Source organism: Camelus ferus, chromosome 7 (assembly GCF_009834535.1).
Source record: "Camelus ferus isolate YT-003-E chromosome 7, BCGSAC_Cfer_1.0, whole genome shotgun sequence".
NCBI lineage: Eukaryota > Metazoa > Chordata > Mammalia > Artiodactyla > Camelidae > Camelus > Camelus ferus.
The window spans coordinates 82931607-82947644 of NC_045702.1; the positions used below are offsets into that span (position 1 = coordinate 82931607).

Consider the following 16038-nt stretch of genomic DNA (forward strand, 5'->3'; position numbering starts at 1 on the left):
CCTGCCCCACCTTGGATGGCTTGGTGAGGTCAATGGCAGTCCTTCTACTTGGCAAGGAGACCATCTGGGCCAAACTCAATGCCCTGAGTATTTGCAATGAGTATTTTTAAAGCCATAGTTAAAAAAGAACTACTGATAAGCCCAACATCATGGTTAAAGGTCCAAAACACGTGGCGTGAAAAAGCCTTACCCAAGAGTACGTAATGCATGGTTCCACGTTTTAGAACAGGCCAAACCAGGTTGGAAAAAAACATCAGAAAAGTGATTGCTGGGGCTGGAGGATGGGAGGGGACCAGCTGGGAAGAGCATGCTGGAACTCGCAGGTGATGAGAACAGAAAACACGCAGGTGGGGGCTTGAGTCACAGATGGATGCATTTATTAAAATTCATCAAATTGGACACTTAGATTTGTACCTTTCACAGAGTGTGACTTTCACCGCAAAAAAAAAAAAAAGAACCATAAAAAATACTAAATTCTAGTAAATGACATACTGCTTATGTATTTAAAGGTGAAGTGTATGGATGTGAAGAAGACAAGCTCATGGACAAAGACAGAGCTAAGTAAATAGGCACAGGATGAAGCAAACTGAGCCAAGTATTCGAGTCCAGGTGGCAGGGCAGGTATATTGGTTCCACAGCATAAATTCTTTGATCTCTTTCTGTGTGTCTGAAACTTTTCATAATAAAGTAGGAAAAAAAAAAAAAAGTCTACTGTTTAAAAGGGGGAACTGTTACCAGCAAATTGGTCCAGACTGTGACCTGGACCACAGAGCCCAGGCTTTACGGAAAGTGTGTGAAGGCCCGTGTGGGACGGACAACAAGGAGTTCTTGGTGGTTTGTCATCACCGGTCGCCGCAGCTGGGCTCACACCGTGTGGGGATGCAGCCCGGATGCTGCACTGCCCTGAGCCTGGGGATGAGCCTGCGAGCCTCAGAGCGAGCTGGCAGGTGTTTGCTCAGGGCCCCTACTTAGACAAATATCGAATGCAATGTTTTTGGCTTTTCAGTGAAAACTAAAGACTGACTGAGCCTTGTGAAGGGGCGAGATGTGGTAACCAGATCAGGGAACCCGCCCTCAGCAAAGGTGCCCACAGGGTCCCGAGCACCAAGGCCAGGCCCTGTACCCTGTGCTTCGAGACCCAGGGGACAGCAGGACCCAATCCCTGGCCTTTCTGATTTCTCATGCTTGGGAGGATCCAGCCAGGGGAAGCTGGAGCTGGGGAAACAAGGAGCCACACCCCACGGCATGAGGGACATGGTGACATGCACACATGGCACCAGGCAGGCACTCACGTCCACCCCTGACTCACTCAGGGCCACTGCTGTCTCACCAACCACCCATGTCAGACGTTATAGCATCACCTCTGACCCACACCTGGTATAAAACTGTCACCAAGTCCTATCACCTGGCCACCACAGCAGCCTTCGTGTCCATCTCTCTTTCTCTGGGCCACAGCTCTGGTTCACACTCTCACCACGGCACCCCTGTGTGCCCACACTGCTCTCCCAAAGGTGGCTCCCCGCATCCAGTCCCTGGTCACTGCCAGTCTGCATGACTCCACCTTCTTTTAGAACCAGATCAGAGGGGGCTCAAGATGGCCAAATAGGAGGACGTAGAGCTCACCTCCCCACCATAAACACATGAAAAATACATGTACACGTGGAACAATTCTCATGGAAAATTGACTGGAATCTGGCAGAAGAACTCCTATACAACCAGAGCTGCAGGCAAGCTCTCCATGTAACCAGGTAGGACAGAACAAAGGCATAGTGTCAGGACCTGTGCCCCTGGGAGGGACCTGAAAGGAAGGGAAGGTCCAGATGGGTGGACCCTCACTCACCCTGTAGGGTGAGCAGGTCAAGCCACACACTGGGCATCCTGTCCTGGGGTCCTACGCAGAGGGCACAGCCCCCTTGGCTGCTGGGAAAGACAGACGGGCTGGAGAAGCCTAGACTCTACTCGCGAGGGTGCGCGCCTGCTGGCTTGTGGACAAGGAGGCTGGAGAGACCCCTGCACTGGTGGCTGCCACTTCACCACGCTTCCCAGCACATATGAGACAAACAACCCCGCCCTGCTCACTCCACACCACAGCCTGGTGTGAGATCTGGGCTAACCTGGCCTCGGGAAAAGGGTCTGCACTCAGAGACAGCCCGGAGGGCCTGGGGTGTGGTCTGGGTGGGGCGGCAGTGGCCACTGCCAGGGCACCTGGGAGCACACAGCAATGCATCTCCCAGCCACAGTGCCCTGACTCCGCCCAGGCCACCTCGCAGCTCAGCCCCAGGCCTAGGGCAGACAGGTCTTCCAAAGAGGCAGCCCAGATCTCTGGCGGCAGCACAGACACCTCAGTTCCTGCAGCCACAACACCCTGACCCCCAGCCCCAGCCTGCTCCACACCACAGCCTTGCCCTAGATCTGGGATGGACACAATACGGAAAGGGACACACCCTTGGGCTCCTTCTGAGCAGAGTCCTGAAAGCCTGCCTAGGTGGCGACCTCCCAGGGCTCACCGGCTTCTGCAGTCATCTCCTTCAGGACAGGGCACGCACTCAAGGGCAACAGAGTCTCACCGAACCCGACCCTCCGGGCTTCTACTCCAGCAACTGGGGAGCAGAGCCTGCCCCTGACAGGGCGGTGACACTGAGCAGAGAGGAAGCCCGGCCTCACAATCCGCACAGGCTCTAGATTTGGCAGCACCAGCCACACTCCCTGTCAACCAAGTGACAGCCAGCACGCCGAGGAAAGATGCGGCTGGTGTCTATTCCAAAACCAGCCCTCACACCAAAGACACCAGATACACACAGGATAAACAGGGATGCTCCCACATAAAAGCAGCCCCTTCGAGACCCAGTAGATAACTGTTTCTTCTAAATTCCTAGAGGCAGAGAAAGTTAAGTAAAAGGAAAAGCCAGAGGAACTGTTCCCAATTAACAGAGCAAGAGAAATCCCCCGAAAGAACAAATAATGAAACAGCGCTCACCAGTCTACCAGATCCTGAGTTCAAAAAGGTGGTAGTAAAAAGGCTAATGGAATTAAGAAAGATTATTGATAGAAACGCACAGATCACTGTAAAAAGGAGCCAGAACTTATAAAGATTAACCCCCAAAATTGATAATTCAATTGCCAAGATCAAAAGTGACCTAGAAGCAATGACTACCTGACTAATGCAGAAGAACAAATAAGTGATTTGAAAGACAGAAAAGTGGAAATCACCCAGTCAGAACAGCAGGCAGAATGTCAAATAAAAAATAAAAGCAACATACGAGTACTATGGGATAATATAAAATGTGCTAACCTATGCATAATAGGGGTTCCAGAAGGAAGGGGTGATCAAAAATGTATTTCAAGGAATCATGGCTGAAAATGTCCCAAACCTCAAGAGGGAAACAGATATCCAGGTACAGGAAGCACAGAGGGTCCCAAATAAGATAATTAGGATGAACCCAAATAGACTCACATATAATTAAAATGGCCTAAGTTAAAGAGAGGATTCTAAAGGCACCAAGAGAAAAATAGTCATTTACAAGGGAACCCCCAAATCAGCTGACTTCTCTGCAGAAAATTTGCAGGCCAGAAGGGAGTGGCATGATATATTCAAAGTCCTGAAAGGGAAAAACCTGCAACCTAGTACACTCTACTCAGCAAGATTATCATTGAGAATAGAAGAAGAGACAAAGAATTTCTTGGACTAGGAAAAACTAAAAGAATTCAACAATACTAAAACTACCCTAAAAGAAATATTGAAAGGTCTTCTCTAGATAGAAAAGAAGCAAGAATCTAAAAGAAAGGAAAAATCACAATAGGAAAAGCAAATTTTTAGCAAGGATTGAATATCACTTAAATAAGCCAATACGTCAATTAAAAAACAATAGAAACAATTGTAAAAGTGACTATAATTACAATAAACAGTAAAATAGGACATCAAAATCACAAAACGCATTGGGAGGGAGTATAAAAATGTAGGTCTTTTAGAATATGTTTGAACTTGAATGACTATCAGTTTAAAGCAAGTAGAATATAGTTAAGGGTAAACATACTTGAACTCCATGGTAACCACAAATCACAACAGGTTCACAAAAACCAAAGAGAAAAGCAGCATACTACAAAAGAAAATCATCAAAGCACAAAAGGAAAGGAATAAAAAACGAAGAAAGTAGGAGTAGTAATACTCAAATCAGACAAAACAAGACTTTAAAACAGAGGTCATAAAGACAAAGAAGAGCAGTATACAGTGATAAAAGGATCAACATAACAAGGGGATATTACACTCATTAACACATACACATCCAATATAGAAGCACCTAAATACATAAAGCAAATACTAGCAGACATAAAGGCAGAAACTGACAAATACAATAATAGTTGGGAGACTTTAACACCTCCACCTGTATCAATGGACAGATAGTCCGGAGAGAAAATCAATATGGCAGCAGAGGTCCTAAATGACACAACAGGCCAGTTTGGCTTACCTGATACCTACAGGACACTACACCCCCAAAAAACCCAAAATACACATTTTTTTCAAGCACACAAGGAACAATCTCTAGGATTAACCACATACTAGTCCATAAAACAAGCCTCAACAAATTTAAGAGGATAGGAAATACTTCAAGCTTTGTTTCTGATCACAATGGTATACAACAAGAAATCAACCAGAGAAAGAAAAGTGGGAAAAGAACAAAGATGTGGCCTCTGAATAACATGCTACTAAAATAATAATAATAATAATGGGTCAATGATGAAATGAAAGAAAAAATCAGAAAATAACTCAAAACAAAAGAAAAATGAAGAAACTATTTTACAAAACCTGTGAGATGCAGCAAAAGCAGTTCTAAGAGGGAAGTTCACAGCAATACAGGCCTTCCTCAAGAAATAAGAAAAACCTCAAGTTAACAACCTAACTACCACCTGAAGAATTAGAAAAACAGGAGCAAACAAAACCCAAGTCAGCAGAAGGAAGGAAATACTAAAGATCAAAGAGGGAATAAATAATATAGACATTAAAGAAAAAACAATAGGAAAGATCAATATAACCAAGAACTGGTTTTTTGAAAAGATAAACAAAATTGACAGACCTCTAGCCAGATCCACCAAGAAGAAAAGAGAGAGGACCCAAATAAACAAAATAAAAACTGAAAGAGAAGAGGTAACAACCAATATCATAGAGATGTAAAAGCATAAGCGAGTACTATGAACAGTTATATGCCAACAAATTGGACAACCGAGAAGAAATGGACAAGTTTCTAGAAATATACAGTCTGCTCAGACTGAGTCAAGAACCAGATCATTGGAACAGGCCAATCACTAGAAGTGAAACAGAATCTGTAATTTAAAAATTCCCTGCAAACAAAACTTCAGGAGCAGATGGCTTCACTGTGGAATTCTACTAAACATACAATGAACTTATACTTATCCTCAAAGTATTCCAAAAATTGAAGAGGAGGGAACACTCTCAAATTCATTGTATGAGGCCACCATGACCCCGATACCAAAAGCAGATAAAGATACCTTTTCCAAGGTCACAAAGATGGTTCAACATATGTAAATCAATCAGTGTGATACACCACACTAACAAAAACCACATTATCATCTCAATAAACACAGAGAAAGCATCTGACAAAATTCAACATCTATTCATGATAGAAAACTCTCACCAAAGTGGATATAGAGGGAACACATCTCAAAATAATAAAGGCCATTTTACAACAAACCCACAGCCAACATAATACTCAACAGCAAAAAGCTGAAGGCCATTCCATTAAATTCAGAAACGAGATAAGGATGCCCACTCTCACCTCTTTTATTCAACATAGTATTAGAAGTCTTAACCACAGCAATTAGACCAACAAAATAAGAAGAAAAAAAGAAATAAAGTATATAAATTGGCAGGGAAAAGGTAAAACTCACTATTTGCACCCAACAGGATACTCTATGCAGAGAACCCTATTCTTCACACAAAAATTAGAATTAATAAATGTTACAAGGTTAATATACACAAATCTATTGCATTTCTTTACACTAATAATGATATATCAGAAAGAGAAAGTAAAAAAAAAATCCCTTTGAAAATCACTTTAAAAAATTATAAAATACCTATGAATAAACTTAACCAAGGAGGTTAAACACCTATATGCCGAAAACTATAAAACACTGATAAAGGAAACTGAAGACGATTTAAAGAAATGGAAAGATATCCTGCGCTTTTGGATTGGAAAAATTAATATTGTTAAAATGGCCATACTACCCAAATCAATCGACAGATTTAATCCAATCCCTATCAAAATGACATGACATTTTTCACAGAACTAGAACAAATAATCCTAAAATTGATATGGAATCACAAAAGACCCAGAACTGCCAAAGCAATCCTGAGAAAAAAGCTGGAGGAATAACTCATTCAGACTTCAGTCTATACTACAAAGCTACAGTAATCAAAACAGTGTGGTATTGTCACAAAAAGACAAATCAACAGAACAGAACAGAGAAATAAAACCACATGCCTACGGTCAATTAATCTACAACAAAGGAGGCAAGAATGTACAATGGAGAAAAGACAGTCTCTTCAGCAAGTGGTGCTGGGAAAGCTGAACAACTACATGTAAATCAATGAAACTAGAACCTTCCCTCACACTTTATACAAAAATAAAATCAAAATGGTTTAAAGACCTAAATATAAGACATGATACCATAAAACACCTACAAGAGAACATAGGTGAAACATTCTTTGACATAAATCATAGCAATATTTTCTTAGATCTGTCTCCCAATGCAAAAGAAATAAAAGCAAAAATAAACAAATGGTATGTAATCAAACTTACTAACTTTTGCACAGCAAAGGAAACCATAAACAAAGTGAAAAGACAACCTATAGAATGGGAGAAAGTATTTCCAAATGATACAACCAACAAGGGGTTAATATGCAAAATATACAAACAGTTCATACAACTCAATAGTGAAAAAACAAACAACCCAATCAAAAAATGGGCAGAAGACCTAAACAGACATTCTTCCAAAGGAGACATATAGATGGACAACAGACACACGAAGAGATGCTCAATATCACTAATTATTAGAGAAATACAAATCAAAACCAAAATGAGGTATCAACTCACACCAGTCAGAACGGCCATCATCAAAAAGGCTACAAATAATAAATGCTGGAGAAGGTACAGAGAAAAGGGAACATGCCCACACTATTGGTGGGAATGTAAGTTGGTGCAGCCACTATAGAAAACAATATGGAGGTTCTTCAAAAAGCTAAAAATAGAGCTGCCAGGTGATCCAACAATGCCACTCCTGGGTAGGTATCTGGAAAACAATGAAAATTCTGATTCAAAAGGATATATGCACCCCAATGTTCATCGCAGCACTATTTACAATAGCCAAGACATGGAAGCAACCCAAGTGCCCAACAACAGACAATCAGCTGAAGAAGATGTGCTGTAGATAGACAGATAGATAGACAGAGAGAGAGAGAGAGAGAGAGAGAGAGAGTAGAATACTACTCAGCCATTAAAAAGAATGGAATAATGCCATTTGCAGCATGGATGGCCCTAAAGAATATTATGCTTAGTGAAATAAGTCAGACAGAGAAAGACAGATAAGCAACAAGGATTTACTGTATAACACAGAGAATTATACTCAATATCTTGTAGTAACCTATAATGGAATATAACCTGCAAAAAAACCCAAACAACTCAATCACTCTGCTGTACATCAAAACTAACAATTTTACAATATTTTAAATCAAATATACTTTGATAAAATTTTTTTAAAAACATCAAATATTTTTATCAGAATATTTGAGCACGAATTGCTTTCATAGTTAGGGGGAAAAGTCTCAAAAAAACTATTTCCATTAAAATAATAATAAAAACAACAATAATAAAAATAAACTAGGTCAGATCACCTCACTCTTGTCCTCAAAACACCTGGGGGCTCCTGCTGGTCACAGAATCGAGTGCACACGCCTCACGTGATGATGTCATAGCCCTCTGTCCCTGCCCCTCCTCCCTAACCACACCCTCCCTTGGCAGCTGGACCTCCGCTGAGCTCACGCTGGCAGGGAATATAGGGCTGGGCCTTTGTGTATACGCTGCTTCTCAGCCTGGCTTCCCTGGCTTCAAAACAACCTCCTGGTTCACTAACCACTCCCTCCTGGGCCTCTGCCACAGCATTTGCTTCATCATGTCTTATTCTGGGATTCTAAACTATAAACTCCCTGAAAGCCCGCTGTGTCTCTCTATTCCTTCCCCACACAACTCAGATTCATTCCTCTAACTCAGCATGTACTCAACACATATCTGTTAAACAGAAGAACAAGTGTATTTTATATTCAGTTGAGTTACATCAGTTGAACTACAAAAGATGAGAAGATAAAGCTGAAAAAAATGGACTGGCATTCCATGGAAGCAATGTAAATAAATAAGCTTTAGTTGAAAAGTCGTTTATATCTGAATGAGCACTGACTGGCTGTAGATGTATTTCAAGTTCAAAGCTGAAGTGGTGGCAAACCACCACTGGTCACTTCTCTACAAGCTTCAGTTTAAGATGGCGACCTGAGCCCAAACGCAGCTTTCCCTGCCACATCAATTCCCCAGAAAGGAAGAAAACCATACAAAAAGAAATTAATCCATAATGCTTTTTTGAAAGCTGCTAAGTAATACCCAGTGGCAATTTTATATAGTGGATTTTCCCATACCAAACCTTCCTCCAGATTCCTCCAAGACTCCTTCCAAATGTTGGCAGCCCCACCCACCCACCGCCAACTGCAGCAGGCAATTCACCTGATCCGCAGGGGGGCCGCGTTACCTTGGCATCGGCGATGTCCACGAAATTGTCCTTGTCGGTGAGTCGGAGGTGGTGCACCTGGAGAGGAGTGCCCAGCGCTTCCAGTGCCTCAGGGTGGCTGCGCAGCTGCTCCAATGCGAGCTGGTAATAGGAAGCCCTGGAAAAAGTTTCTAAGTGGGAAACAGAGTGGTTACAGTTTTTGTTTTCTCTTTATTGACTTGGTCAGGTAGACTCTGTAGAAAATTAAATGATGCAATTCATGTATCGCATGGAAACAAAAATAAATGTGAAATTTATGGGTAGAAATGTCATTAGGGACCATCTACTCTGAACTGTCCATCTTAGAGACTCCAAAACCAAAGTAAAGAAATTCAGGATCAGTGGGGATGTGCGGGTGACCTTCGGCAAGGTATCTGACCTTTCTGTGCCTCAGTTTCTTCATCTCTTATTTCCCTACTTCACTCATGACCTTGTTTGTTTCATCAGAGGGGTTTAGCCAGATCTTCTCTAACTTTCCTTTTGGTTCTAAAGTCCTATGACTCCATGACTTGCTCAAAGTGACCTGGCTGGGCTGGGGCCAGAATCTAGGCCTCGGCTTCTGAATGTTGCTCCCTCCACTAAGAGGAAGGTCCTGATAAAGCAGCATAAAATAGAAACACAGCGTCAACTACAATAAAACCTTCAGGCCAGGAAATAGGACAGGAAAATGCTAATTCATCAGGTTTGTAGATTTATGCCAACATTTCATACAGAGAAAGCTTATAAGCTGCTCTCAGCCTCAGGTACCCTTCTTGGCCAAAGGCTCTTAGGAACTCCAAGAAGCACCTCCCTGAAAGCATACGGACAAGCTGCTCCAGAGAGAGCAAAGGTAAGCATCCCAAGTAGGGTTCTTGACTTGGCAACAGAACGGCCTCCTTCTGCAGGCCAGATCGCGGGAATGGAAGGGAGGAGGCTTGAGCCTGGATAGGCCAAGGAGAACGCCCCTTCTGTGCGGCTCCCCAGGAGCGCAGCTGCAGGGGATGCTGCAAGCATGAACGGAGTGCAGACAGGAGGAGGAGCAGAGCTGGGTCCAGGCAGTTCACCTTCACTGAGCCATTTCTGTGGCTAGACTCTGTATCTCAGTTCTCAGTATCCCACAGGTTGTGAGATATCTTTTTCACGAGAACCCACGCATAGACACTAATATTACCTCTCATCATACAGATAAAATAACTGAGACCCAGGAAGGTGACAGACTCTCCCTCAAGGCCACACAGCCAGTCAAGAGCTGGAGCTGGGATTCAACCCAGGCAGAGGGCTGCAAAGCCCGCTGGACAGTCACTACCAGCTGACTCCAGCCTCCGAAGGGGGAAGGGCTGTCTGGCCCCTGACCCGAAAATGTACTCATTCCTGCCCAATCCTGCTTCCGTCCCTTTGGCAGAGGGGAGAGCAGGGTGAGCTATTTCAGTATGATTATCCCTGGGAATACTCATCTCCGGCCACCTCCGGACTCAGGGACCTCTGGGCCGGCTGTGAAGGAAGGTGGGGAGGAATGAGTGCAAGGGCCATGGCTCTGTCTGCCTGGCAGGAAGTGAGAACGCTGTGGAGTCAGGGTGGGGAGCCAAGCTGGGCGGGCAGAAAAGAGCTTCAAAGAAAGTCAGTCTAGAAAAAAAACTGCGGCTGCTTCGCAACCAGTAGCATTGAAATGCCCTTAAATGTCTCGGCTGCTCCCAATAATTGTGGCCTGTCTTTACAAATTCAAATCTGGGTGCAATGGGGCTGGAGGCCGCATCTGTCAGGATTCTGCCAGCCTGGACCCTGCTTTTATTTTTCTGCTCTGGCCAGAGTCCCCTGCTCGAGGTCCCCTCCTCCACCCAGTCAACTGTAGAGAATGGCAGGGCACACAGGCCGAGGACACTTGAGACAGAGCCAGCTTCCAACACCTGTGAACCATCTGGTACCCACCCCTCCCTCTGTTCTTTATATAATCTCAGAAATCCTGACGGATCTGCGTGCACTGGAGTGAAGGGCCACCCTGCTTTTTGCCAGGCTACTGGCGCACACAGGTCCTGTTCCTTTCACATGTTCTGCGGCTCCTGGGAAAACTGGGATCATGGGATAAGAAGGAAGCTATAGCCAATGGAATGGTGTGCTGCCTTCTAAAAATAGCCCTCTCTCCTTCTTTCTCTAATCTGCTGAAAGCATCTGAAGCATTTCCTTTGGTGGCGGATGGGGCAAGAGAACCGGGAGGAAGCCCTGCCTCGGGAGCTTCACCGGACACTCACTCTGTATCAGGTAGTACAGGAGGGCGCAGGTCCCAGTACCCGCCACACCGGTGAAAAGGACCAGCTTCCCCAGAGGCACTGGCATCCTGCTTCCTGGAGACTTAAAAACAAAAGATGTGCATTTATGGTTACATTCAGGGTCATGCTGAGGGCCTCTGCCTGGATCGGGCCGCACAGGGAAAGGCAGGCTCGGAGGGAAGCCAGCGAGGAGGCGAGGCCGCCTTCCCTCATGCGCTTCCTTTCAGAACGCCAGGGCCGGTTCTGGAGCCCAAGCAAAGGGCCCTCCCGAGGGTGGCCCGCATCCAGGACCCAGGCCGTGGGGGCGATGGCTGAGCACAGAGCGAGCATTCAGCCCTGCCGCCCTGACGGACAGAACCCAGCCCGCGTGCCAAGTCCCACACAGCCAGAAGCACAACCACTTTGTCTCGTCCCGGCTGGTAAACAGGAAGCTTATCCTTTTGTGGCAGTAGCTGGTCTTGTAAAGCCGACGAGGGGGCCGGAGCGGGCACTGGCTGTTTTCTTTCATATTTTGAAAAATGCCCCACCCCCTGGATGAGGAAACTGTGATCATGACTTTCAGGCTGAATGAAGAGATGGAGGGGGGCTGGCTCAGCAAATTCAGTCCACCAGACCCACCCTGGCCTTGACTCCTGCCCCCTGCAGGAAGGGAGGGGCTAGAAGCAGCAGGTGGGCCTCGCTGGCACCAGGGATCCTCCTTCCTGGGGGCCTCTTAACGACTCCTCTCCCGGGGCCTGGGCCTTTCTGGGAAGTGTTAGAGACCCAGCCATAAAACAGAGGAGGACACCGGCCTGGATCAGGGGTCACAACTGAAATGCCCTCACGGCCAGACAAGTCACATAAATGAGCACAGACACTGCACAGAGAGACAGATACGGCTCAGGAGGGGCGGCTAACTGCACCACGTGGGCCAAGTCTGGATGGATCTTCCGATTTTTCAAGTCTTTTATGTGAAATTGCCTAAGTTCTAAACGTGGACAACCAATTTTTTTTAACAAAATGCATTTGTGAGCCAGACTGTGGGCTTCCAGTTGGCTCTGACCACCCAGAGGCATCAGGGCATCCTCAACCCAGGTGAGATTTAGTAAATTCCTCTGCCCTCTTTGCTGACATTTCTCCAAAAACAGAGACAGAGAGAGCGCGATCTTGGGCAGAGATGGAAATTCCAGGTTTAGACAAAGGAAAAGATAACCATAAATGTTTATGTCCCCGTCTGAATACTGAACCTTGGATTGTATGTGCTTCAAAGGAAATAAAGCCCGTGACATGATCTCAAGGGCTTGGAGGCACCGCAGTACAGAACTGGGGATAACGCTGGTCCCTCCACTGGCTGATCTGAGTCCAGGTAAACACATCCTCACTGTCCGCTCCTCCGCCTTCTAGAACACGGAGCGCGGTAGCAACTGCCTGCCTGTCGTTTCTGAATCCTGAAGGTCAGAAGGCCTGTTGGGTGAACTTCCTCATGTGGACACTCCTTTGGGGAACTGATCACTAAACACACCCTCGAATGGGGCTAAAGCTGACCAGTTCTGCACTGAGGTATCATTGAATCCAAGGTTTTGATAAACGTACCGAATTAGAGGGTGAAGTTTTCAGATCATCCCTGTATTATTCACTTATACACTGCTTTGTTCAGCTAAGAAAAGGCTGCTGAAACCCCAAATCAATGTCCTGCAACTGCTGCGGGCGTTTCGGCTGTGCCCCAGACTAGGGAGGAATATTTCTCAAAGCTGAAGGCGAAGTCAATTACAGTAACAGGATCTGGGAAGAGCCATTTAGTCGCATAATGAAAATGGTCAGAGCATCTCTAAAGAATGCATTAGTCAGATCTTGCTTAACTTGAAGGAGAGAGCAGCAGGGTGGGGCTGCGAGCGGGACTTACGCACAGCTTCCCACGTGGCTGGAGTTTCTTAAGTGAGCATGAGACACCAGGGGGAGGAAATGCCCAGAAGAGCCACCCCAGCTCTCAGGCGGCATTACAGCCACAAGTGAACACTGAAGACCAGGAGAAACCCACAACTACCCGGGGAATGATGCTCATCTACCGTCTAACTTGAGGATGCCCCAGAGGCTTCTGAGGGGGAACGCAGCCCTGCAACAGTCATCACCTTCTGCCACTTTATAGCCCAGACTCCTTGCAAATCATCAAAGGGAAGTTGCCCAGCAATCAGAAAAACATTTCACATTAAAATCGCTTTTTCAAACCCAGTTCTCTCTGGTTTCTGGTTTCACACAGCCGTGATTGATTACCAGTCCCAGCTTTACAAGATGAACAAGAAGTTTAAATTCTAAAACAAGCCTCATCTGTAAAAGGCCGTGGTTTTTCCCCTCTTTCTCTTCTGCCATATTGAGAAGAAAAAAAACAAAGCCGGCTGGTTCCCCGTCTGTGCACTGTGCACGTTTGGTTGCAGCAACCAGAAAACTGGTACTGGTGTGGGCGGGAGAGCGTGTGTGACCGCAGCGCACACTCTCGCGGGGCCCGTCCGCAGCCACCAGCACAAGATGCTATCCATGCAGGCTGTACACAGTGGGTTAAAACATCTTTTCAGGGTGAGGAAGAAATAACAGTATGTTAAATGTACTTGTAGCCTGTAACGACAATACTGACAACAGCTAACACTTGTATCTCTTACTACCATGTGCCTGGTGCTATTCTAAGCACTGCACATATAATAATTCATTGAATTCTCACAATAACCCCATGAAGTAGGAACGGCTATCATCCCATTTTACAGATGAGTAAACTGAGGCACAGACCGGTTAAGTAATGTGCCCAGAGTCACACAAATAAGTGTGTAAGTGGTAGACCTGGGGGAGTCAGACCCAGGCAGTCCAGCTCCAGGGGCTGTGCCCTCCTCACCTACCACGATACACTGTAAGATATCTGAGTTTCAGGAATACTGGGATGTGCAGAAAAAAAAAAAATCTCTGAATTACAATATATTCATAATGTTCAGTGCTAAAGGTCTTGTCAGGTACGCCTTCCCTGCTGTTTTTCCAGACAAGAGTGTGGTGTGTATTTGCACCATTGTTCTTCCTTTAGCTGAGCAAACAAAACAGTTGTGGCCGACCTGCCCTGGTGAGACAGACGGTGCTGAGGGAGTACATACAGACAACTCATGGTGATTACAACAGACAGGGCTCTGGAGCACCACTGTGCAGTGAGGACACACACCCCCGCCACCTGCCCCCAGCAGGGCACCAATCACAGGCTGAGCAGCCTAGACCCATCCATTTATTAAGACAGCTTTCCAACAGTTGGAAGTTCTATGAAGTGCCCCGGTCTAATTCAAACAAAGGCACCTATGGGCAGGCAGCCCAGACAGCGCGACCCAACGTGTGCACCAGGAGAGGAAGCAGCACCCAGGAAGTGGTCTGCCCTGCGTGGAGGGGATCAGCAGAGGTTTCACAGAGGAAACCAGCTCCGAGCAGAGAAAGATGAAGGGGCGGGAAGAGGGCTTCGGACCTGCAGAAATGACAAGCAAAGGCAGAGCAGAGCAGAGAAGCAAGAGCTGCGGGACTAGGGGAGTGGAAGGGTGGCCACAGCAAATGGGTCTAGAAATGGAGGCGGTTACTGCTCAGCAAGGCCGTGCGCCCAGAGCTGCCGGGTCTGCTCTGCCAGTGAGGGGCTGCGGACAGGGAGGACAGGTGATGCAGGAGGCCAGCCAAGGGACTTCTGCGACAGCCAGCACAGCCAAGAGCTCAGGCCGGCGTAGTGAGAGTGGATCAAATGGACAGTTTCTGAAAATATTTAGACTAGTTCTTATTTGCTAATTTTTACACCAGCTTCTTCCAAAAAGAAATGATGGGGCTAACAAGGACACATATGTTAGAAGAGGAGAAAATAAATGGATAAGGAAATGAAGACAAATGGAAAATAATTTTAAGAAGAGAAATAGGGCTGGGGTAAAGTCAGAGCCCCAAATTACACACACACTCCCATGCACTAGACATTTCCTCACAGTGGCCACAGGTTGGACACTGGGCTTCCTATCTGCTCAGCAAGATACAAGGTCCAGAGCATCCATGGAGGAATACACCTGCTAATGACATGCCAAGCCTGAGGAAGAGCTCTCTCACACGTGCTCAGACAGGAAATCTCTGAAGTGGCTGGCGTTGCAAACAACACCTCTAGAATTTTTTTTTAAGTTCATAGTTTTCAAATGACTATTTTTTACAACAGCTCATAATGAAAACCACAACCACAGTCTGAGAAAAAACATAAAAGGATTTTACAAGGGACCCAAATAGGACTCAGGAGGGAGGTCTGCTGGGCTGCCTTGACTCCGTGGTGAGCTAAGGCAGTCATGATCGGCCTGGTCTCCGGGGAGCTGCTCCACGTGTCAAAACGGGGTGAAGGGACTGAGGTGGGGGGCAGGAAAGGGGGCTCAGCCCCCACCCCTTTTTAATTTTCAGTTTACGTGCCCCATCAGCTGTCTTTGGAAGAGTAACTCAGCAGCCCTTGCAACCTCACAAAAAATTTCAGAAAGGCACTGAAGAACTAGAGAGAGATGTTACACTACCTCCAGGAATGCAGTATTTTACAACTAAGCCTTGGATAAAAATTGAAATTTTTTAAACTTGACGTGCAAATCTGCAAGAAACTCCAATTCAATTAGTCTACCTCGCAGCCAGTTAAGAAAAGTGGGGTTCTTTTTTGTTGTTTGAGGGATTTTTTTGTTTTTTTATGTTTTTTTTTTTAGGAGTTTTTTTCTGGCTTTTTTTTTTTTTTTTTTTTTTTGCTTTGCACTCAACCAAGAGGAAAGAGTTGCAACCCATTTTGAAAATGAAGGGGTTGGTTAGCCACAGAAATGCGGAACAAAGTGCAGGCAAGGTCCCTCCAGAAAGCAGCTCTAGTGGCTCTGCTCTGACACCAAAGGCTGGCTTTGGCCCCCAGAGGCCAATGGCTTACAAACCTTTTTCAAAGTACTGAACCCCTTTCTATAGCCAAAGGGCAATCTTTTTAACA

At 45.7% G+C, this 16038-nt stretch overlaps 1 protein-coding gene across 7 annotated transcripts in view; it reads right to left on the reverse strand.

Moving 5' to 3' along the window:
* The window catches only part of LOC102510163 (cytochrome c oxidase assembly factor 1 homolog), a 90449-nt gene that overhangs the window by 1446 nt on the left and 72965 nt on the right, over positions 1–16038 (reverse strand). For all 7 annotated transcript variants that reach the window (XM_032484284.1, XM_032484285.1, XM_032484286.1 and 4 more), the window contains 2 exons: positions 11052–11151; positions 8809–8957 (listed from right to left, as the gene is read on the reverse strand). In XM_032484284.1, the coding sequence (XP_032340175.1) occupies positions 8809–8957; positions 11052–11136 (234 nt within the window). In that variant the 5' untranslated portion in view covers positions 11137–11151. The remainder of the gene's footprint in view (positions 1–8808; positions 8958–11051; positions 11152–16038) is intronic.